At 44.6% G+C, this 24798-nt stretch overlaps 1 protein-coding gene and 1 long non-coding RNA gene across 12 annotated transcripts in view; one reads left to right on the forward strand and one right to left on the reverse strand.

Annotated features, from left to right (window-relative positions):
• SHROOM3 (shroom family member 3) overlaps positions 1–24798 on the forward strand; it is a 290161-nt gene that overhangs the window by 250239 nt on the left and 15124 nt on the right. For all 11 annotated transcript variants that reach the window (XM_019720366.3, XM_074324430.2, XM_019720389.3 and 8 more), the window contains 6 exons: positions 226–357; positions 6300–9525; positions 15263–15336; positions 19139–20026; positions 21215–21721; positions 24348–24498. In XM_019720366.3, the coding sequence (XP_019575925.3) occupies positions 226–357; positions 6300–9525; positions 15263–15336; positions 19139–20026; positions 21215–21721; positions 24348–24498 (4978 nt within the window). The remainder of the gene's footprint in view (positions 1–225; positions 358–6299; positions 9526–15262; positions 15337–19138; positions 20027–21214; positions 21722–24347; positions 24499–24798) is intronic.
• The window catches only part of LOC109440232 (uncharacterized), a 79266-nt gene that overhangs the window by 24195 nt on the left and 30273 nt on the right, over positions 1–24798 (reverse strand). The gene's annotated exons all lie outside the window — the stretch shown is intronic.

Consider the following 24798-nt stretch of genomic DNA (forward strand, 5'->3'; position numbering starts at 1 on the left):
TTTGAAATTGTCAAAATGGAAAGGAAAATAAAAATATTAATAAAGCAGAGAATAACAATGGTTAGTAAGAGAATAAGCAGTACAATCTACTTTCCAGTATTTACTTGATTGTTTTGGATCCCTGAGGATATGGCAGCTTGTTTCCAAATACATACATCACATTTGGTTGAAGAGACTCAGCTGAGACTGCTGCTAACGTGGCGGGTCCCTGTCCTGTCTCCCCAGGCGCAGTGAACCTGCAGGACGACCTCACTCGTGGCATTCAACCAAGTTTGGGGAGAACCAACCCGATACAAGCATGATGCAAATATCTCAGGGCACGATTAGCACCCCTTGGCCCCAAAGCTACCATTCCAGGTAAGTGGCCAGAGCTGATACCAAGGGGTTTCTCTCCTTCAAATGTCTTGTTCCCAGAAAAGAACATTTTCTTCTGTTTTGAGAACACGTTCTTCCATTCACCCCAAGTATTAAATCTCTCTACCCACTACCTTCCTCATCCTCTTAAAATTCCTAACATGTGTACGAATCATCTCCATATCCCAGGTTAGATTGGCATGAAGGGAGTACAGATTTATTTAGAGCACTGGGTAGTTACTTGAGATATTTATTGGGTCTACTGATTCTCAGACATTTCTCAATTATACATTATAGCACTATACTATTAATAGAAATATTGACAAACTTCCCCCATTACTTAAAGTCCTTTCTGCTTTAGTCAAATATGACAGGGACTGGGGAAAGGGAGCCAAACCTGATCACCTAGCCATACTAAAAAAAAAAAAAAAACTAAGTTAGGACTCCCCTACGCTTAATACAGACTTGGAACCCACTTAGAATCCATCTTCTGATCCCAGAGAGTCAGACTGTTACTCATCACTTTTTGGAAGGGCTGGGATAAGGATACTGGTAGGGAGGTCGGAGAGTCTTGTGTATCAGTGACATGCAAGTGCTGATGTAGGAGGTGTGTGGGGGGGGGACGACTTCTGGAGCTAACGGATGATGGCTATGCATGTAGCAAGGTCAGGGCTCAGAACCCTCAACACTCGTGTCTGGTTAAATCGAGGGCCAAAGTCTAGACCTCTCCCTGGTGGACACAGCTCCCAACATAGTAGGGTAGGCTTCAGGACAGGAAGAGATCATTTCTTGGTTACCCTCCTTACTACAGACACTCGTCTCCCTCGCCCATGTCCCTCCCAATAACCCTAAAAGAATTCATTCTCATCATCTGAGCCATCTGCTCAGAGAACAGGTCCCCTAGCAGCCCCTAGCCCCCAAGCAGGCACACAGCTTTTGCTTGGTGGGCATGGAGGTGTTGAGGCCTTTACAAGGTTAGACGTGGGGGGCCTAACAGTGTGAAGGAAGGGCCGTATAATGGTAGGGTACTTGGGCTTTTAAGTCAGACATCGGTTTAAATCTCAACTTCACCACCTCCTGCCCAAGCCTGAGCAAATCATTGAACTTCTTTGATCTTGATTTCCTTGTCTGTAAAGTGAAATTAATAATATATATCTCATTGGGCCATAGTGAGGATTAAACAAAATAACACGTAAAACATCTAGAGCAGTAACATAATAAACACTCAATAATTATGACAACTAATTATAATAATTAGGCTGAAGCCTTATCAGAGGCACAGTGAAACCTGGTAATGAACTTCAAGGTTAATGGCATAAACCAGCACACACTTATACAATGCAAGTGCATACTAACAGAGTGCCCCTAAACGGTGGGGCCCTTTGGCGCCTCCTAACCTGAGGAGGCCCTAAATCTGAAGTCATACTGGGACCAAAAAAAACATGCTTGCCTAAAGACAGAAATAAGACTACTGCATCAGTGCTAATAGCTGCTTGCAGTAACTATGGAGAGCGCTAAGAGGCCTCAGGAGAACGGTGGAGTTGGCATCAGAAGTGCAGTATTCTGAAGGCTGCACTTCTCCACCTCCTGCTTCCTCCTCCCCTTTCTAACCTCCAGACTGGTGTAGGCAGGTGGCTCTGCCTCTGTACTCCATCCACCACTCTGCCCCTCCACTCAAGCTTCAGAATAGCTCCCCCTGATACAATGACGGTAGGGGTACGCAGGGAGAAAGGAAAGCTCAGATTACCCAAAATGCAACAGACATTTGGATTCTCTTCTACTCCGGGATAAATCATCTATGATCTGTGTTTATTCCGTGTTCATTCCATGATAAATCATCTACGATTGTGTTTACTCCATGTTCGTTCCATGCCTCGGGCCTGCAGCTCTGGCAGAGGGCTTCACCCCACCTCTGAGTGCTGCTCAGAGGGTCTGACATTGGCAGCTGCAGAGGGAGAAACACTCTGGGTGCATTTCTAAGGAGCATAGTGGCACCTAGTGGTCCAGTGTGCCGAATCAATGGGTCGGCATCCCTCTGTCAGCTTTTCTTTAGTTCCAGAAACCCAATCCCAGTCCTAAATGTACACATCTGTTTCTCATTAAGAAGCAGGAGAATGAGGGAGCTCGAGGGAGGGGGAGCGGCAGGGGCAGGAGTCTAGAGAGGGAGAGAGAAATGTTAATACAAAGAGACTGAAGACATGTAATTTTAACTCTGCAAGCTGGTTGGAATCTGGAATTTCACTGAAATTGTATTTCAGCTGCTTTCTGTCAGACTCATGTCACTGTATTTTTGCTATCCTACAGAAATCTCACACAATGGCTCTAAAGTATTAGAGTACTTTAGGGAGATCTTAAAAAGTCATGTAGTCCGGCCCCCCTCATAAGAGGATGAATTAATAGTATCAAAATACTAAAGTACCAGTACTTATTCATTGATTCATTCATTCAACAAATATGTATTGAGTATCTACTGTGTCTCAGATGATTCCTAGTTATTGAGGGCACAGGGCTGAACAAGACATAAGCCTCCAGCCAGTAATATTTGTTTCCCAAGGAGTGTTCCATGGAATAATAATCCATTAGTTGCTCCTTGGAAAAAAGTTTCTAGGGTCACTAGAAGGTATGTGCTAAGTGAAATAAATCAGACAGAGAAAAACAAATACCATGTGGTTTCATTTATATGTGGAATCTAAAAAACAAACAAACAAAAACAGACTTACAGAAACAGAGACCAAACTGATGGTTGCCAGAGGGGAGGGGGATGAGGAGATGGGTGAAAAAGGTAATGGGGAGTATAGTTAATACTGTCCATGGGGACTAGACTATTGTGGCAATCACACTGTAAGGTATATAAGTGTCAAATCATTATATTGTATACCTGAAACTAATATAATATTGTATACCAGCTGTACTTTAAGAAATGTTTCTAGGGTCAAATAAGTTTAGAAAATACTGCTTAGTATATTTTCCTTTCAGAACATCACATGAACAGTAGTTTATTAAAGACTCAGAAGTTTTGCAATAATTAAAATTGTTTAACTTATTCAGTCCAGTATTTTCCCAACATTTGATCATCTAAGGAATTGATCTTCTGTTATGTTTTCATGCTCTTGCTTTGTGTTCTTTGCTATGTTTTAAGTATTTAGAAAATACTTTCAAGCACACAAAATAGAGTGATATTATAAAAATGTATGTATCCACCACAGGATTCACAATCCTTTTGTCACATTTGCTTCAGATCTTAAACATTATAGATACAATTGAAGTCTCTTTTATATAACCAAAGGGATATGATGTAATGTCAAGTAGTGGTAAGTGCTATGAAGAAAATCAAGCAGAGTAACAGGTAGGGAGTGAGGAGAGAAGAAGCGCTTTTTAGATAGTGAGTTCCAGGAAGTCTTCTTGGATGCGGAGACTTGAATAATGGAAGGGGGTGATTCAGATGAAGAGCATTCTATGTGGTGGGGACAGCGAGTACAAAGGCCCTGAGACCCTGACATGGGGATCTAGTTCATAGGTCTGAGTTACAGTAAGGAGGCCATTATGCTAGAGTGTTATGAGCAAGGAGAGCAATAGGAAATAAGGTTGGAGAAGATAGCCAGACCACAGTCAGAACTTTGGCACACCTGACACACTCATCTTGACCGTAAGGCTGTCTCTGTGTGGGACTGAAGACCTTCATTCCAAGTTCTTCTTACCCCCCAATAAGAGCTCCATTTTGGAAGCAGGAATGGCAACTGGAATCAAAATGACTACTTCCAGAAAGTGGTGGAAGCACTTGTTCCTAGAGGGTGATGTCAGGGCACTCAATGGCAAGGCATGTCACTTGGTCATATTCCCTAATTACCTTGGGAATGGGAATTCTGAAGGGTGAGAGGCCACCCTGAGTAGCAGGGAAGAGCATGTCACAGTCCTCATGTGATTTGTTTCCACCTGCGATTTGGAAGGTGAAGTTTCCTTTCATTGCAAGATGGAACCCTACCTTTGCTCTTTCTGCCTAGAGATTATGTATCTCTAGATTTCACGTTTCTTAATACCAGATGTATTTTGAGATATGTTACTGATCACATTTCCTCCTACTCAAGTGAATGTTTCAGATAACCCATCAGTTTATTCACTTTTATTTTTCGGTGTGTTCCTAAGTTAGATTTGAATTATCCTCTCAGTGAAAGACTGCTAAAATTCTCAGCAGTTGGGAGGAAGATTAAATAGTGTCTACCACCTACAGGGAACTGGTGAGTGAAACAGCACTGATGGGATCTACTGCTTCCATTTCCCCTCAATGTATTCGCTCTGAATTTTTTTTTAGAGGAGATACAGGGAAGCATAAGTGGTTTATATGGGATTATCCTCAACTGAACTATGTCATGTGCATTTTTAACACAACCTCTTCATTTAGAAGGGAACAGGGAAGTGATGGTGGTGGTGGTGGTGGTGGTGGTGGTGGTGGTGGTGGTGGTGATGGTGGTAAAATCTAGCAGTGACATAGGCCATACCATGAATGCCAGGGCTGATTTCACTCATCTGGCTGGCTCAGGAGCCATTCCCTTCCTTTCTCCCTTGACTTTATACCAGTCCTTCCCAAAGCAGGATACTCTATTCAGTAAGTTGACTTTCTCTGATAAAGAAAAGTTACATTCTTGAGGTTCGTTGCCAAAAATGTAGTCTTCTTTTCCTTGAATTCCAGCACTTCTGACCCAGAATATGGTCCTTATAGTTTCTTGCCATATACTCTGGAGATAGTTCAGCCATAAAGCATTATCACATACTCAGCCAATAAGACACCATATTTACTTACATGAGATCTAGAAATATAATAATAGCTCTGTGAATTTTAATAGTGCTTAAACGCCTATTCATGGAAAATGTTAGGCAAGAACTCTTAGTGATTTATCCTTCTTAAGAGAACAGTGAGTCACAAACATTTGAACTAGGGAGACTGCTGTTTGATTTTTGGACCACTCACTCCTTCCTTTATGCCCTCCCTCTCCCAACATGCTGGGTGAAATATATTTTGAGTTTATAATTAAAGTTAATTATCAGTAATTTTGTTTTGAGGCAACTTTCTAGGGTGTGCAGTGCCAGCACCCCTGCCCCCAGCTCGGAGTGACAGTTAGGCAGCCTTTTGGCACCGAGAGGCGTTCCCCCTCCCCCAGCTAGGCTCTGCAAACCACCTGGAGGAGCTTTTAAATGAAAAGGTCTTACCTCCTAAGTGTATGAAGGAGACTGTTCTTAGGCTTTGAGGGGTCATCCATAGGTGGTGGACTCCCATGATTGAGACTTCTTATGAAACTTCCCTCTCTTTCCTTTTCTCATCAGCTTTTTCTGACTAATTTCTCTCGATTTCTCTCACTCAGCTTTGTGTTTAGCTTTCTCACCACAAACAAATTGTCTCTAGTACCGTGGAGATTCCAGGAAAATTGCCAGGGTGTAAGGCCTTCAATTCCATAAAAAGGAAAGATATTAACTAAAAACATATACATGTGCACAGTCTCCCTCAGCCATTCATGTGCCTAAGCTTTTCTCCTTCATCCCACAAACAGCCCCAAGAGGCACAAAATTTCAGGTCAATCACTCTTCCTCCTCTCGCCCTCTTCTTTCCTTCCCCACCTTTCTCATTTCTTGGTACATGGAGTCATTTCCAGCACCCAGCAAATCAAATCAATGTGCTGCCTGTGTCCAAAGGCCACATGGCTTCCTCCGTGCTCCCCACTTCTCCCCTTACAAGCCTGGGTGATGAATTAGAGGCACGTACGTTACAGTATTGGGCAATCACTCCTCGTGATGACACACGGAGACGGAGCAAGGCCCATATATGGCCCTTTCACCCACCCTTCCAAAAACCAAACATCTTGCACAAGAGTACATTTATAAGCTGGGTCCTGTGCCGAAGCCTACTAAATGATAACAGCTCACTGGTGCTGCTCTGTCTCCCTTTCTTCCAGCTCTTCTACAAGTGACCTCTCCAACTATGACCATGCTTATCTGAGGCGGAGCCCTGACCAGTGTAGCTCCCAGGGGAGCATGGAGAGCCTGGAGCCCAGTGGGGGATACCCGCCCTGCCATCTTCTTTCCCCTGCCAAGTCCACCAGCAGCATTGACCAGCTCAGCCACCTCCATAACAAGAGAGACTCGGCTTACAGCTCCTTCTCCACCAGTTCTAGCATCCTAGAGTATCCACCCCCTGGCATCTCAGGCCGGGAGCGTTCAGGCTCCATGGACACCACTTCTGCTCGAGGTGGCCTCCTAGAAGGAATGAGGCAGGCAGACATTCGCTATGTCAAGACAGTCTATGATCCCCGGAGGGGAGTCTCAGCAGAGTATGAGGTGAATTCTTCAGCCCTGCTTCTCCAAGGTAGGGAGGCCCGAGCCTCAGCAGATGGTCAGGGCTGTGATAAATGGCATAATGTTCCTCGGGGCAAGGGAGCACCAGCCCCATCCTGGAGCCAGCAGTGCCCTAGTTCCTTGGAGGCTGCCGCTGACAACTTGCCTCCTAAAGTGGGCGCACCCCTGCCGCCAGCTCGGAGTGACAGTTATGCAGCCTTTCGGCACCGAGAGCGGCCTAGCTCTTGGTCTAGCCTTGATCAGAAACGGTTCAGCCGGCCTCAAGCAAACTCTTCCAGCTCCCTGAAAACTCCTTTCATAGAGGAACAGCTGCATACTGTGCTGGAGAAGAGTCCAGAGAGCAGCCCCCCAGTGAAGCCCAAGCATAATTACACCCAGAAGGCCCAGCCTGGCCAACCTTTGCTGCCGACGGGCATCTACCCGGTACCTTCCCTGGAGCCACACTTTGCCCAGGTGCCCCAGCCCTCCGCGAGTAGTAATGGCATGCTCTATCCTGCACTGGCCAAGGAGAGTGGCTATACGACTCCTCAGGGAACCTGTGACAAGGTGGCTACCCTTGATGAGAATGGAAATCAAAATGGATCTAGCAGGCCTGGGTTTGCCTTCTACCAACCCCTAGAACTTGACTCGTTATCCTCAGTGGAGAGGAAACTTGAAACTTCAGCCAAATGTGTCCCCTACAAAGTCCATTTCCCTTCAGTGCCTGAAAATGAGGAGGATACCTCCCTGAAGAGGCATCTCCTACCTCTCCAAGGCAACAGCCCACATCCCAACGAGAGAAAGAGCACCCACAGCAACAAAGCATCTTCTAATTACAACAGCCTCCAATCCCCTCAGGCCCAGGCCTGGCAAGTGAGTGAAGACAAGAGATCTTCCCGGCCCTCAGAGGCCTGGGAGAGTGATTTCCAAGGAGACCACAATGCCAACTTCCAGCAGAGGCTGGAGAGAGAAGGCCTAAGCCAGAGCCCAGCAAGCAACTTTGGCAAGACCAAGTCAGCCTTTTCCTCTCTCCAGAACATTCCTGAGAGTCTAAGAAGGCAGAGCAGCCTGGAGTCAGGAGGGGGAGCCCCGGATGGCCGGCCCACCTGTGTAGTTAACACCACCGCAGAGGACTCTGGAAGGAAAGCTGTTCCTGACCACAGGGGCCATCTGGACAGGCCGGTTTCCTATCCAAGGCCAGAGGGGAGAACCAGTGCCTTGGCCTCTTTCCACAGTTCAGACTCAAGGTATGAAGAGCAGTCCTCCCCACCCCACCAGCAGACATCCAGTCTGGGCCGGAGGAGGCTCAGCTCCAGCAGTGCCTCAGCTCTGCAGGGCTTTCAGTATGGAAAGCCCCACTGCTCGGTGCTGGAGAAGGTTTCCAAGATCGAGCAGAGAGAGCAAGGGCGCCAGAGACCCCCAAGTTTGGGTAGCTCCATTTATGGCAATAACTACAGGCCCAACAGGATGGTCCCAACTTCCAATACTTCCGGGAATGACTTAGAGGAGACAAAAGCCAACATCCATTTTTCCGAATCCACTGAACCTCTAGGCAATGGGGAGCAGCATTTCAAAAACGGGGAGCCAAAGTTGGAAGAGGTTCCTTGGCAGACTTGTGGTCAACAGCTGAGGAGGGTCGCCACGGGCAGCCAAGGCCCCTTACCCCGAGGTAGTGAGCCCCCAAAGCGGGACACTCGCCTGCTCCGCAGCCAGAGCACCTTTCAGCTCTTCAGCGAGGCTGACAGGGAGGCCTTGTGGCGGGACAGTAGGCCTCGCACGCCGGAGTCACCAGTGCTGGACGCCCCCTTCAGCCGCTCATATCGGAACAGCATCAAGGATGCGCAGTCCCGCGTCCTGGGGGCCACCTCCTTCCGACGCCGGGACCTCGAGCCGGGGGCGGCCGTGACTTCCAGGCCCTGGCGGCCACGACCAGCCTCTGCCCACGTGGGGCTGCGGAGCCCAGAGGCCCTGGCTTCCACTTCTCCGCACATCCCACGGGAGCGGCACAGCGTGACCCCTGCTGAGGGCGATCCAGCTCTGCCTGCAACCCCAGCTGCCCGGAGGGGACCCCGCCGACGCTTGACCCCTGAGCAGAAGAAGCGCTCCTACTCGGAGCCCGAGAAGATCAACGAGGTAGGAGTCTCAGAGGAGGCCGAGCCAGCGCCCTTGGGCCCGCAGAGGAAGGGGCTGCGTTTCCCAGAGAGCACGGTGGCCGACCGGCGCCGCATCTTCGAGCGTGATGGCAAGGCCTGCTCCACGCTTAGCCTGTCGGGGCCGGAGCTGAAGCAGTTCCAGCAGAGCGCCCTGGCCGACTACATTCAGCGCAAGACTGGCAAGCGGCCGGCCTCCACCACAGGAGGCGGCCTCCAGGAGCCCGGGCCGCTACGGGAGCGCGCCCAGAGCACGTACCTCCAGCCCAGTCCCGCAGCACCCGAAGGCCCCGGTCTCACCTCGGCCTCCAGTCTCTGCTCCCTGCGGGATCCGGGCCTGCAGCCCTGCAGGGAGGCTGCCCTCCTGCCAGTGGCAGGGGGCAGTGGGGAGCCCACGCGGGGATCCCGAGATCGCAGCAGAGATCGCAGCAGCTCCTTTGCCTGTGGCCGCCTCCTTGGGGAAAGGCGACGTGGGGACCAGGCCCAGAGGGAGCTGCTCAGTGGAGCTAACCACGGTGGAACAAAGGGCGCCCAGAGAGTGGACAGGGCCCCTGGGGAGCCCTCTTCGTTGGGGGCTGCAGCCGGAAGGGCTGGGAAGTCCATGTCTGCCGAGGACCTGCTGGAGCGCTCGGATTTCTTGGCTGTTCCTGTCCACGTGAGGTCACGGTCATCTCCCACCGCAGACAAAAAGCACCAGGTAGGTGCAGCCAGCAGGTCCTACGCCTGCCCCTTGGGTTCTGGAAGTTTAGTGCAACTCCTTAACTCCTTCCCACCTCAGTTTTCCTTTCACACAAAAGAGTAGCATTTGTTTTGAAGAGGTGATTTCTTTCTGTGCCCTTATCTGATACCCTTACAGACATAAAGATATATTTATATAGTTGTGTAGCTGTCTTAAAAGAGATACAATACATGTATCTTATATAAATATCTATGTGCATATGTCTACATATATAATATATACACATTACATACATAATTTCATTTTAGGAAGTCACTCACCTCTCAGTGCAAGAATGCGTAGTTAGGAAAAGTTAGGAGTTATCTTTTGTTCTTTTTTGTTTTTTGTTTTTTAATTCAAGGAATAGAGGCTGTATGTCAGCGTTTTAAATATTTTAGCTTTATACTCTCTATGTTTCTACTGGACTTCTGCATTTACAAAATAGGTAGAATTATTGACTTTGAAAGGTTATTGAGTCCCAGGCCCTCAGCTAAGTATGCTTTGCATTTATTATCTCATTAATCCTCGGAATAGTCCTATGCAGTAGAGTATATTATCCATATCAAACCCGTGTCGCTCCAGCTCCCATATGAGCTCTTTCTGTGCACTATCCTGGTAAGAAAGGAGAATTACAGACATTCAAATTCTTATATAAAAGGATTTCCTAATAAAAGCTCCAAACTGTGCAATGATTATGAAGTAGTTCCACCGGAAATTTCAGGCAGAATGAGGAATAGAATCTGAGCACTTGACTCCCGGGAGTCTGTTCATTTCCCCGACTCTTAGCCCATCCCCCAAACCCTGCATTCCACTGCAGGTCAATAGCCTCCCTCATGGTTCTCTTCCCACATAAGAAGATAATAGGAACTCACAGGTTAGCCCAGGAGAGACCACCATTCCATTGCCCCTTCTCAAATTCTGTTTTTCCTGGCACAGAAGTCTACCATTCAGCAAGCATTTGTAGAGCATGTGTAGTATGGAAAGCACTATATTTACAGGGTTGAAGGAAACAAAGGAAAATACGGCTCATGCCTTTCTGGAGTTCACCACTGAGCAAGGAATATAAACTTAAATATAAATAATTGACACAACTGGTGAATGCTTTGGGAGCAGTGATAAAAAATATGCTGTGGGAGGAAAAGTGATTCATTCTAACTGAGGTGATCTCAGAGAGCTTCTCTTGAAGGAGATGGGATTTGAAGCAGGCTGTAAAGGATAGGCAGGATGTTGACAAAGGATTGGGGGTTGTGCGTGGGAGGCAGTAGTGGGAGAAAATAGCTTCAGACAAAGGAAGATGCAGTCATGACTGCCTGAGAAGTTAGTTTGCAGCCACTGCTTCTGAAACACAGACACACACAGCCTCTCAAGAGTAAATGCTGTGCCTTCCTAGATACTTCCTGTTCGGAAATATTCTCCCCAGTAAACCCACACAAAAAAAAATCTATAGAAGCAATCCTCCATAAGACTTCAGTAGCTATTTTCTTCCCCTCCGAACAACAGAGATAATTTCCACTCCTTATTCTACCACTAAAACACTTTTTAACTCCATATGTGTAGCATACAATTTCAGCTAGTTTGGACTTCAGTTTAGTGCATAGCAAAACACATTTTCTTCATTGCACTGCCCATGTTCTAAACAAAATGGAAAATGTTTAGGTGAAAACTGAATCATCTTCCGTTTTATTATTCCCCACTAGATGTCATTATTTTCTTTGGGGGAATCAATCTGTTGGATATGAATGTTATTTTGCCTTCCCCCCTCAAAATAGTTCTCAAGCCTGGTAAATTGGGAAATAGAGCTAAAACATAGGTGTAGATTCCTCCAAACCCAATGAAATACTTTATATTGTTTGAAAAACTTTTTTGGAGAGACAACTAGATACAGAACATTATTTAGGCACCCTCTTCAATAAAGAGAGTAGCACATTTGGATATGTTTTAATTTGGGGAATATGATACCGGAGGGGAATAAATTTCAAAATAAAATCTTTTATCTGTGCTGCTTTGCTCATACAAATTCTGAAAATAGGTTACCATCTCCCAGATTGGAATTGTGCCAGGGTCGTGTTCCTGAGCTTCCTTCTTCCATCCCCCCACCCAGCAACTGGACTGTGCCTGCCGAGATCTGGCCCATGGCCATGGCTGATCCATCCTTATACAGCCATCTCTCTTATTTGTGGAACTAGTTAAAAACAAAACTATTCTTCCCACATAATTATTGCAGTTATTTCGAGATAGTGTATATTTTTTTATTTGAAAAAAATGCTGGGAGCTTGACCATTATCCTTAAGCTTTGTTGAAGGCATTAAGTAAGAAGTTTTCTCATCCCAGCTTTAGAGAACTTGGTGAAATTATATGACTGTGTGGAGACTGTCTGCCCGAGTTAAACCCAAAATACGGAGTCTGTTTCGGATGCTGGCTCAGGCAATGGCATCCTGAACACATGCTCCTTGCTCTCGCCAGTCAGATGCTCATAAGAGCAGGATGTTACAAGTTTGGGCAAGGATTCAGCTCCTTGTCAAAAGTCCACGAACGAGGCCAGTTTCTACCTCCAAAACAAGGTCAGCAAGGAAATCAATTCTCCTGTTCATAAAAACTGATCGTTCTTGGGGCTGAAATAATGTCTGCAGAAGACTGCCACCACTTGTAGCCCGAGAGCTGTTTAGATCCTCCGCAGGCCTCGGCTGCCTTAGTCAGTACCTAAGGGAGAGATACTGTGGTTCTCTCTGAAACAGCACCTCTCCTGTAGTTCCTCTTCCTTTGAAAGGTGTTAATTGCAGAACAAACGGATATTAGTAATGGAGCTGAAGGGCACGACAAATTCTTGTCTATTTTCTACTTTCTCTGGGGCTTTGGAAAACTTAACCTTTTTTAAGTAGGTGGGCCCTGCAGAAAAATATTCAAACATTTCTGCCTTAGAGATGGACATTTATATTTCTTCATTGCATGGACCTAAAAGATAGCAGAGACTGTAAAAAGAAACCTGTGGAGAAATAAGATTCTTGGTGGGGATTTTTACCCCCAGATGCTGAGTGAGAGGCTTCTCTGGTTCTCGTATTTTCAGAGACCTTTGTTTCTGACATGTAGCACAGTCACCATGTGATAGTGAGACAAACATTTAATTGCTAAAGAAATTGCTCAACGCATGGCTCCTCAGTGTCAGGTGTAGGCTTGATTCAGGAGAATGCAGCTTGTAAATCATTTTTAGCATCTCTCATCAAGCACTCTTCATGCTTGGGGATAAATAACCAAATCAACTTTTCCACAAAACGTAAAGTTACAAATAGCTACTAATAACCAAATGTGTCCTATGTACCAGTCAGTGCACTAAGTATTTTATAAGGATACAATTAATCCTTAGCTCTATGCAAAGAAATAGATAGGATTGTTATCTTTATAGTACAGATAAGGGAATTGAGGCACAGAAAGGGTGAGAAAGTTGCCCAAGGTGGTGGGATCAAGAGTTTGAACCCATACTGTCAGACTCCAGTCTTCAAGTCAGTATCCCACGCTGCCTCTTTGAATTAGAAAAGGCTGGGGGAGGAGGAGATGAGAGTCAAACATCTCTGAAAACTTCAGCCAATGAATCGATTTCATTTTAACATTTATCCATTACTGTTATTTACATTTAAATAACACTTTAAGATTTTTCAAATGGATTTCTAATTCATTTTAGCAAATACTTGAAACAGATATTCCAAAGTAGATGACTATTGTTGTCTTCGTGTTTCATGGGCCAAGAAGATATTAGGATGTTTAACTCAGAACTCAAAGCAAGAGTGAGGCCTGGGTTCGATAGGTTCGATAGGCTTGAGGTTTATAGACTTAAGTATGCTATGCCTAGTGAAGAATAAAAACTGGTATGTCAGTCATCAGAAGGCAGAGATAATTAACAAAAACAAACTGGCATTTAACACGTGTCTGTTGGTGTAACTCTTTACGTGGTATTTCTTCCATGGCCACTGCTTTTCCCTAAATTGCCTTAATAAGTACTTTATACTTCTTATTACTTTATAGAAAATCGAGTCTTGGACAGTGAATATATGCCTTATCAAAGCAAATAAATACAATAGAAATTTATCCTCCCTGGGCTTTTACTAGGTTGGGAAGGCATTTTCATTCTCTCCAAATGGTATTTTGATTGACAAGAGATTTAGAGAGTTCTTTCAATAACCTATTACTGGGTCTAACTTATTTTACACACTCACGTAAATATCAACTTAAGCTCATACTGTAATTCAAAGGAAATAACAGAATGGGAAAATATAGTTAAAAGTTATTGGGTTAGGAGCTTAAAGGGGACCTAGAAGCTTTTCTAATTAATTATTGGCAAAGGGGCACATTCATGTCAACAGAGAGGGTGGAGTGGGGGAAAGACTTTAGAAGGACATAAGGTTTCGTAGAGAACAGGGATTCCTCTTCCCTATAGTAATATTTGAGCAAATCAGAGACACATGAAATTCCTTTTCCTTAAACCACTGAAGTCTGATTGCATCTAGCTCAGTTACCACTCAACTTGTTAAGATTCCAAAGAAAGATCTTGGATTTTGAAGAGATCCTGGTTTGAACCCTGGCTCCTCCACTTACTTAACTGTGGGTGGGTAAGATACTTAACCTCTCTGAGCTGCAGTTACTTCCCCTCTCCCCATTACTATAGGTTAAATTACTGAAGAAATGTCAGGTGCCTAACACAACACCAGGCACATAATTTGAGGAATATAAAGAATTTAGGAGAGTGTCTGGCACACAATAAATGCCCAGTAAGGGATAGATGTGTTTACTATTATTAGTCAAGTGTTACTTTCATCTTTGTGCCTACTACCACCTTTGGCTCTTTTTATTGCTTATTAGTACCTTTCCCACTGATGGGGGGGGGGGGTGAAAAAAGAGGGCGGAAAGCAATTAGCTCTTTGGAAAGAATAAACAGTGAAACACATTGCGGAAATTAAGTTTAGGGATTATGTAAGGATTTAATTTTTGTTTCCACCTGTATCGTATTATAAATAATTCAGTTAAATGTTTTCTCATCAATAGCAACATTGTCTTCAGGTACTTGTTCACATGGGCCGAAGCTTACACTATCAAAAACTGACCTATGACCCTTTCAGGAAACCGGTATTTATCCTAATTGAAAACAAAAACAAGTAATGGCTACCACTGATATTGATATTACATGTGGGTGAGATGTTTTCCCCAGAGAAAACATATTTTAACCTGATTACAAGCCAGATTCATGTCTTCTCAAATTATAACCAAGAACATTTGAGATTTTTGCTGAATTCTATACACTATCCTTTTCCTGTCATCTCCCATATTTCCCAATTACTGTTTCAAAAACTTGGCCCTTTGAATTAATTTGCATCATTGTATTTCAAGTATAGCAGTTGTTTTGAACCTTGGAGATAATGATCAGACTTCTCTTGTTTAGAAAATGCCCTTTTTAGGCGAGGCACTTGGTGAGACAGACTGAGATTCAAATCCTAGCTCTGCCAACTGTGACCTTGGGAAAGTTACCCTTTTTGGGCCTTTCTCCTCATCCGTACAGTGGGGTTAACAAACTTCCTGGGGCTTTGAGAATGAAATGGGATAGCATGTGAGAGTGCCAGGGTGCCTGGCAATAAATAGTAGGCCTCCAATAACTGTTCTTGCTCCTTTCTGGCTCTATCCCCTTGGTAAATTTGTCAGTAATAATGCTGTGCCTTTCTTGTGTTTCAAGGATGTGCTTTCGGGGGAACACAATGGCTTTGGTCTTGTGAAGGATCCATGTCACTTGGCTGGCCCTGGATCCAGGTACGTATGTGTATTTCTGATGCCCTCTGCCTTATGAATGTTGCTGGAGTTAAATGTTTTGGTTCCTCTCTACAAGGAATTGAAATGTGATATTACGATGTTTCATAGGGTCACGAGCTGCCTTTTCTATTTGTCTAGGCCGTGGGGAACTTTTTTTATTTAGATGACTTTCTCTAAGAATTAGACCAGTTCAAAATAGGTTTTGAATGTGTGCTGTTGAAGCAGTGACTTCCAATAAGTTTAGCATCAGACTAGTTCATGGATCTGCTCTTCTAAAGCATATCCTATGGTTCTCACACATGGGGCCTCTCTTGTGTATCTGATCTCTTCCAGTTCTGTGAGCAAAGGATCAGGTCCAGTGACTAAAGTGCTCAGGCAAGAATGAGCATTTCACGAACAGCTTCACAGAGTGAGACAAACTCATAGCAAGCACCTGAAGTAAAAAAATAAAGCTCCAAAATCATAATTTTTAGGCACTTAAGGATTGAAAATAATAGGAAAGTCATTTTTTAAAAATTGACCATCAAAATCATTTCTCCTAGGTAGAAAAATTAATGGACAATTTTTTAGAATTTCAATTTTTGAACTATTCACATGGAGCTTAATAAGTAGAAAATTCCAAAGAGCGTTTCCTCGGAACCACATGCTTGTGTGTAGTTTTAATGTGGCATCATAGGGTTATCTACTATAGTCTATTTACTAATGATAATACATTTAAACCCTTCCTACTACCTTCCATATTTTTCAAGCCAGTTCCCTAATTTTTCTTATGTTTCATTCAGTCATTGTTTCCCTCTTTTTCTTTATTCACCTTCTCAATAACTCAACCTAGTACTGCCTCTTAGAAGCAGCCAGCATAGTCAGCAAGTGAGTATTACGTTACTTCTTATTGCCAAGAGCAATCTTCCACAGTTATGTGCTCTTGCTTCTGGAGCTGGGCCGAAAGTAAAGAAAGTATTCAAGGTGAGGCTGAGGACGTTGGTTAGTTTGGATGCATTAATTAAAAGCTAGAAGCAAAGGAAAATTCACAGTGAACTATAGCACTGCCAAAAGTCAATGGTAATGGTAAAACGAAGTCAAAGGTAAAACGAAATTCAGCCACAAAAAAATCAAACAGCTGGATTACAAAAAGGACTTGAATAGGCATTTCTCCAAAGATGATAGACAAATGGCCAACAAGCATATGAAAAGATGTTCCACATCACTAATTATCAGAGAAATGCAAATCAAAACCACAATGTGATACTACCCTATACCTGTTAGGATCCTTAAGATAGCTAGTATCAAAAAAAAAAAAACCATAAAAGGACAAGTGTCGGTGAGGATGTGGAGAAATTGGAATACCTGTGTACTATTGGTGCAATTGCAAAATGGTGCAACTGCTAATGGGAAACAGTATGGAAGTTTCTCAAAAAATTAAAAATAGAACTACCATATGACCCAGCAATCCCATTTCTAAGTATATTTATCCAAAAGAATTAAAAAGTGTCTTGAAAAGATATTTTTATACCCATGTTTATAGCAGTATTATTCACCATAGCAAGGAAGTAGAAACAACCCAAATGTTTATTGATGGATGAATAAACAAAATGTGGTATATACATACGGTGGAATATTATTTAGCCTTAAAAAGGAAGGAAATCCTGACATGCTACAACATGGAAGAACTGAGGACATTATGCTAAGTGAAATAAGCCAGTCACAAAAAGACAAATACTCTATGATTCCACTTATATGTGGTATGTAAAGTAGTTAAATTTATAGAAACAGAAAGTAAAATGGTGGTTACAAGGGCTGGGGAGGGGGTAAAAGAGCTGTTGCTTAATTGAAGTTTCAAATTTGCAAGATGAAAAAGTTCTGGAGATCTGTTTCACAGCAATGTGAATATAATTAACATTACTGAGCTGAACATTTAAAAAGTTTAGAGCAGTAAATTTTAAGTTACATGTTTTTTAGCACCTAAAAAGAATGCTATGAAGGGAAAAAAAGACTAATTGCTCTCAAACTCCATTCTTGAATATTAGGATTCCTGCACACACACCAACAGATAGTTGCCTCTCACAAAAAGAGACTCAAACAAAGTCTTTTTTACCCTAGTCTTTGTTCTTGAAGAAATACAAAACAATCACCAAGGAGAAGTCTCAACCGAACTAAGCAAGCATTTAACTCAAATGTTACCTTCAAAAGTATGCAATTTAAGTATGGTTTATGTAAACTAAGAAGATTGAACATAAACTGAAAACATCATATTAAGGTTTATTGGACTGGATCTTTAAAGGATAAGTGCTATACTATTTTATTGAATGTTTTACTGATGTCTTCCCTAAAATGTCTCAAGAAACAGAGTAAGGAAAATGAAGGTACTCGAATTAATCATTAAATCATCAGATTCCAGTTTATTCCATGTCCTATTAGAAGATGCTAAGTTTAAAAATAGTTCATATTCTACAGTTGGGCAGAAGAGGCATTGTTATTTCAACAGACATTTAGTAAGAGGGCATTTTGTGTTTGGTACCAGGGAAGCCAAAATGAATATAAATAACGTGGGAGTACAGAGCCCCCCCAGCTAATCTCTTGCTTCTGGGCTTCTTGTATATCAAATTGGGAACCTACCAAGAAGTCCAGAGTAGCCAATCCTAGATATTGAGAAGTTCCTGGTTTAAAAAATCAAACAAACAAACAAACAAACACCTCTAAATGAAAAGGATCCATGAGGGTAGGGGAGAGGTTGCATGTGAGAGAGAGATGGGCCCCTCATTCAGCCATCTGCATTTATAATGAAAAAAAGTATAACCACAGAAGAAGAGCTCTTTGGTCGTTGCAGTCTTTCCCTTCCATATGCTGTAATCTCCCTGCCTGCATTAGACAATTTCATGGCAGGCTTGTGCTGGGGCTCTGACTTGGGCCTGAGCCACACTCCCTGAGAATTCGGATCTGTAAAGTGAAAAGTGCCATCTGCTCTCCAGATTCACTTGCGTACTAGTCAGAAATTGACAAACGGTGGTGCTTTGCCGAGGATATCTTATATCCTCACATTAACTCGTGCACGGCAGGTAGGCAGTACTGCAGACTCCTGTTTTCTTTGTTTTGTTCTCTTTATTTTTTTCCCTGTAGAACACAGTAACAGAAGTATTAGAAATTGTTGGCATTTTCCTTGGAGCCTACATAGAGGACATTTGTTTAAATCACCATTTACCCTATTTGCTCATTATTGTCAAATCTCTTTCTCTAGAGGTAACTGCTTATTAGCTCCTTAGGTGAGACTCTCCCCTCCTTTTTACATTCCATTTTAAGAAATGAGAACACTAGGAGAATAAGAGGCGGTTGTAAATAACACCTACACACTCAGCAGCCCACACAGATGCTTTCCAAACAGACCTCCCCCTGCAGGGATCACACTGGGACAGAATGAGGCAGCATTCTCTTTCCCCAGAGCCCGGAGCTGGTTCCCAAAGTAGTCCTATCAAGAGCTGAGGAAATGTACCTACTCTTTTTCTTTCTTTTTATATCCTGAAGCCTGTCCTCAGGCTATATCCTGAAGCCTTGGTGATGGGGGCAGTGAGACATGGCTAGTAAAAGCAAACGCCGTGTGACATTTACCTGTAGGAGCCATTGCCTGTCTGGTATTTTATTTAAACTTGGTTCTTGGTGTGAGCAGCTGGTGGCAGAGGTTGCGAGTGTGCAGCGCTCTGGGGGTCCTTCTCCCTATCAATTGTTTTTCCCAGCTGTGTAATGAACCTTGGGCTCCGTGTTTGCCCCTTTCTTCAGAGCTATAATACTCGTTGTTTGTATCCTGCTCCAGGTCACTCAGTTGTTCAGAAAGAGGCAGAGAAGAGATGCTGTTGCTCACACACCATCCCAGCCCTCGTTGGGGTGGTTCGGGCTGCAAAGCAGTTGGTGCCTCAGGTCCCAGCGAATGTCCTGGACTGCTGGACCATCCGAGGCAGGCCAGCAGGACGCCTTGCCCCAGGCCGCTGCCCACAGGAATGCAAGGGCATCTCACAGACACCAGGGCTGTACCACTGACCCCACTCAGCTCAGCTGTGCCTTCCCCGGCCCCCTCCAGCTACTGTTCTCAGGCTGCCAATGATCAGCCAACCAGAAGGGACAGTCACACGGGGCAGCAGCCTCTTCCACCCTATACCCCGGCAGTGACTCACAAAAGCAGTGGTCACAGCCTGGCCCAGCCTCCCAACCCAAGAGGCCATGGGTCCCACAGTCCAGAGCGTGGGGTAGAAGAAGGAATGAGGAAGCGGCCTCCCCCACCTCGAGTGAAGTGGGCACACGCAGTCAGAGAGGATGGCCTCCCCGAGGAATCGCCATCGCCTGAGTTTGCCAACCTGAAGCACTATAAAAAACAGCAGAGTCTCCCAAGTTCAAGCAGCACTTCCGACGCAGACACGCCTCTTGGGGTCCCACACACTCCAGGGAGGATCTCCCTCCGAATATCCGAGTCGGTCCTGCAAGCGTCCCCCCCACCTCAGGAGGCCGGCGATGATGACGTGTTTGTGAAGGACTTGCACCCAAGTGCCACCTCCAGCCCCACATTTGAAGCTCTTCCCCCACCCCCACCCCCTCCACCAAGCCAAGACACCGCAATAAATAGCTGGGATGACTTTCCTCCACCTCCTCCCCAAGCTGTGTGTGAGGCACCGCTGGACAGTGAGGATGACAAACAGCTCCGTTCCAGGTGAGCAGGCAGACTGGGCAGGGCAAGCCTTTAGCCGCGGAGGGAAGGTTTCCCCTCACTACTACGATTTTCATGCTTCAGGCTTCCCAGACCCTCCTCCTTTGGCCACAGGAGAGCCCTGAGGTGGAGGCTTTCTATACAAGCCCAGCTCATGAAACTGGCAGAGCCGTTTCACTTGTTTACCTGGGGTGGTCGTTATTCCAGCCGTCACTGCCCACCAGGGAGTGACAGCAGTGAAAAATGAGAGCCAAAACCCAAGAGGCATGGTTCACGTCTGTGGACCTGGTAAGTTCAAAGGGTCCAGATTAATAGCATCCCTCTTCCCTGCCCAAGTTCTGAATCAGTGAAGTAATGAGGGAAAAGAGGAAAGCATACAGAAGAGAAAAATATCATTTGTATTACTTACAGAGCTGATACTGGAGAAGATGTCTTCTATCTGAGTGTTAAGTGGGCCTCCTGATACTGAGCCCAAAATTAAATAGGTTTACCTGCCTAGTTATAGGCCATGTGAGGCATACACAGACGTGTGTGTGTGTTTTATTTATTTATATATATAGAAAGAGAATGCAAGAGCAAGCCTAGAGAAAGCCTTACTCTCTCAAAAGAAGGAGAAGAGGCTGGGCTGTGAATGGGCTGTGGTCAGCTGCTCTTTCCAAAGGTACTCCGTGTCCATAGGGAGGGATAAAGAGTAGGCTAAAGGTCAGTAATGCTTAGGGAAAACCTGTTCTTGGAAGCCAGAAGAATGGGGACGAAGCATTTCCCAACAGATACTTCTTAGGACAACTGATCTTTCACAATACAAAAAAAAGCACCACATTGCCTGCTATCACCTTTGTGATAGCACCTCCCTCTAAATACCAGAGTGATTTACCACTACCCTCTGTTCACCTGGACCTTTCAAAAAGCTCTGGGATCTGAAAGCAACGTACACCAAGATTGAATTCCTACTGGATTCACCCCCCCCTTAAAGTCACACAACCTCACTGTGACCAACTAGTGGGCTAGATTGAAGGCCCTTTAGGACCCTACAGTTTTGGGGTAGTAACCTCAGAAGTGTGGCTACCCCACCCCACTCCTGATGTGGGAAGCTACAGCCCTGGTGGTGAAAACTCCCTCAGTCTTCCTTTACCCTCTCCTCCTCACCCTTCTTACCACTTTTTTTTTTCTTTTCTTAAATATCTCCAATAGCTCCAGCACATTTGCCAATGTGACAATTGCCAAGGAAAGGCCCATGCCTGGTGCAGCCCATTTGGTTGATAGTCAGGTACTGCCTTTCAGATCTCACACTTCTATCAAGGATTCAGAGCCCAATGAGACCAGCCCGCCCTCCACCACTGGTGCTCTGCCCCAACATGCCGGGTCTCTTGGCTGGCAGCCAAGCCCAGAGCAGCCACCTCCCATCCTGACCCAAGGCCTCGTCCACGACCCAATCAGTGGGACTCAGGGGTTAGAAAAGAATGTCAGTTCTGGTCCTCAGAAGACCTCAGAAGATATCAGAACAGAGGCTCTGGCCAAGGAAATTGTCCACCAAGACAAATCTCTGGCAGACATTTTGGATCCAGACTCCAGAATGAAGACAACTATGGATTTGATGGAAGGTTTGTTTCCCCGAGATGTTAACTTGCTGCAGGAAAACAGTGTAAAGAGGAAGGCCATGCAGGGAACTGTCAGCTACCCAGGATATGAAGGCAAGAGGTAAGTCCCTGGTAATATCCCCAAAGAGACTTCCAAATGAACTCTGTCTACTGGGTGATAAGTCTGGACTACCTACCTGATCTTTTCTTGCTTTCGGAGATACTGACCAAAGAGTGACATTCCATCTCAGCCTTAGGGGAGTGGCTCTGAAGAGTGGAATGTGGGACAGACTGACATTGAGTTACCAGGCACGTGCCCAACATCAAAAATAATAATAGTAATAATAATAATTGCCGTTAATACCTATTGTTCATGTTCTTTGTGTCAGGCATTATATTAATTTCCTTATAGAGACATCATCTTGTTTAATCTTCACAAGAACCTCTGAGATAGCCACCAGTTTTTTCTCCATTTTACAAGTGGGGGCACAGGGAAATTAAGACTGTGCCCCGCTGAAGTCATAGAACACACGAGTGATGGCATCTGTGTGTGAAGTCAGCACCGTGACCTGGCCTGCTATCTCAGTGATTACACTGTGCCCCTAACTCAGCAAACGCGCCACCTCCCATTCTTGGACAGAGGTACCATTACAGAGACACCCACAGGGGTCAGTGCAGAGAGGAGGAGCAAGTAGAACCGGCGAGCACAGCAGAGCCCTCTCTGCGGCGGCGGCCAACGCGGTCTTTGTAAAAGGGACGAGAGTCTAGAGACGTACATTTATTGACTACACCGACATTCGCCTTTGAAGAGTTAGGGTGAATGTTTGCTCATGCTCTGAAAATCAAGAAAGGTGTGAATGGGGTGCACTGTCGTGGTTTTGTTCAGCCCGTGAGCCTCCGCTCCTGAAGTTCCCTGAGCTGCACGTTTACTGTTCTGTACCACATGTCCCAGCGTCCAGCCACAGGGTGAACACACCACGAGCAGTCTGTTTTTCATTCTTTGCTTTCCCCTGGGTGACTTTAATATTTTCTTGCATGTTTGATTTCCTTAAAGTACTACTGTAGGAAAGATTTAGAGTGTTTTTTATTTTCTTTTTAATTTTCAATGAAAACTGGATTGGCAGATTGGAGCTCCACAGTTAGTGGTTTCCAAGCTAAATAAAAACAGAGCATTTCATCTAAATTTGGGCTTGCAGTTTAGACATTTCCAAGTGACCTAAATAAATTGCTAACAGGAATACCATGTTTTAATTTGGAGGGGAGGGGAGAAAGTAAAGAGCTTCTTAAAAGTTCTTTGATATGTTATCGTACTAATACAAGGCCTAAACAGTCAGTTACTTTCTCCATCCCCTTCTTTTTCAGATTTGCCAGAGACTAATTGAGGTGAAGTGACTTATCCAGGGTCATGTATTTAGCAAACATTTACTGAGCACCTACAATATGCAAGGCAATCCACTCGGTACCACGTGCGGCCCAAAGATGTGGGTGTGCCAGTCAGTTCACCACAGGTGGTTGTGGTAGGTCACAGTTAGGGGCTTCCGCTCACTTCATTCTGGTCTCTGAACCCTGGCTGTAGAAAGACCAAGGTAATTTACAAGTACATCCTTAGAAAAGCCATTTCCTAGCATTATTGTTGAGAATGTATGTTCTTTCGTCAATTTAGAAGTGAAATGGCTTTTGCAGGAGCAATTTCAAAAGGATGGCCTGCGCCATCTTCTGGTGAAAATGAGCATCGTTCTGTTGTGCGTGAGACTGAAAATAGCCATTGTGAGGTTTAGTTATCAAACAGCCTACGAGGCTAATTTGTAACACAATGAATATATCTGGTGGGCAAAAATACATATCAAAAGTCCTTTTGCCTATTTTTTCAATTAACTGGATTAAATGTAATTATATTGCTTAGAGGAATAGCCCCATCAAATAGGAAACTAGTAAAAATGACTTGTGGTTCTTTATTCCATAGTAAAATGATGGTCTATATGTTAAATAATGTCACAGGATTGAATAGTTTTGAAATACCTCTTCAAGAGAACCTAACATACTTCCATAGAGTTATTTATGGAGTGGATAGGATCTGACCTATAGTCTGAAAGGCAGCTGGACTATAGTAAAAGAGGGATACTAGAAAACAGGTTTCTCAACACCCAATTTTTCTCGGCCTGGAAACCCCCTGCTGTGCAATCAGTGAGTAGATTTCACCTCTTGTATTCATTGACCAGCAAGGTCCAGATTTTCCAGGCTTATATGGGATATCAGGCTTACAGGAAAAGAAGAATTTATAAGCGTTCTAATAACAATTATAGTAGGCACCAGAAAGATAATGTGTAACCCTGGAAGAGTAGGAAATAACCTACAATCTGAGACTTATACAGCACCTTTAAACTATGTTCACATTGATTGAGTCATGGCTCCCCATCGTCTTTCTGTGAAATAGGGAGTCAATAACATTCTTACATTTATCACAAAAGGATGGACATGCAGAGAGGACAAATGACTTGGCCAGAGTCCTGTGGCAAGTCCGGCCCTGACTCCTACTCCTCCCCTTCCTAATACTTCCTTTGATGTTTTTCATCCCGAGTTCATGTGGCTTCAAGAGCCCTACCCATGGTCAATATTCATGAGCTAGTTCATCCTAATTCCTGGGAAGAAATAGGATTTTTTACATATTTCTGAATGGAGACAGGTGGCGAAATGGAGCTTCTGGGATGTGCTGTGTGTGGCTATATTTTTTGTTCTTTATGACCCAGGAGTGACGACAAGGACACCGTGGGGATGTTGGTCAACTGCCCTGCCTACTACAGTGTGTCTGCTCCCAAGGCTGAACTTCTGAACAAAATCAAAGACATGCCAGAAGAGGTGAATGAGGAAGAGGAGCAGGCAGATGTCAATGAAAAGAAGGTACAAAATTGGGACCTGTGTTCTCTCCTCTGAAAGGTAGTTAAGGTCCGAGCAGGGTTACTGGCCCCTTGAGGCAGAAGGGGAGGGGCCTGTCGCATCACTGACCTCACCCACATCATCACAGGGCTTGGGACATACATGGCACTTGGAGCAATTTCCTCACAGCTCACCTGTCATTTTCATTTATAAAAATGACAAAAGTGAAGGTTAAGTGAGAATAAGTTATTTTGTAGAAGTCTCAGAGCTGGGACTAGAACCCAGGTCCCCTGCCGCCTAGTCCAACACAGGGACCCCAGCATT

The sequence above is a fragment of the Rhinolophus sinicus genome, chromosome 1 (assembly GCF_057876585.1).
Source record: "Rhinolophus sinicus isolate RSI-liver-muscle chromosome 1, RSI-T2T, whole genome shotgun sequence".
Classification (NCBI taxonomy): domain Eukaryota; kingdom Metazoa; phylum Chordata; class Mammalia; order Chiroptera; family Rhinolophidae; genus Rhinolophus; species Rhinolophus sinicus.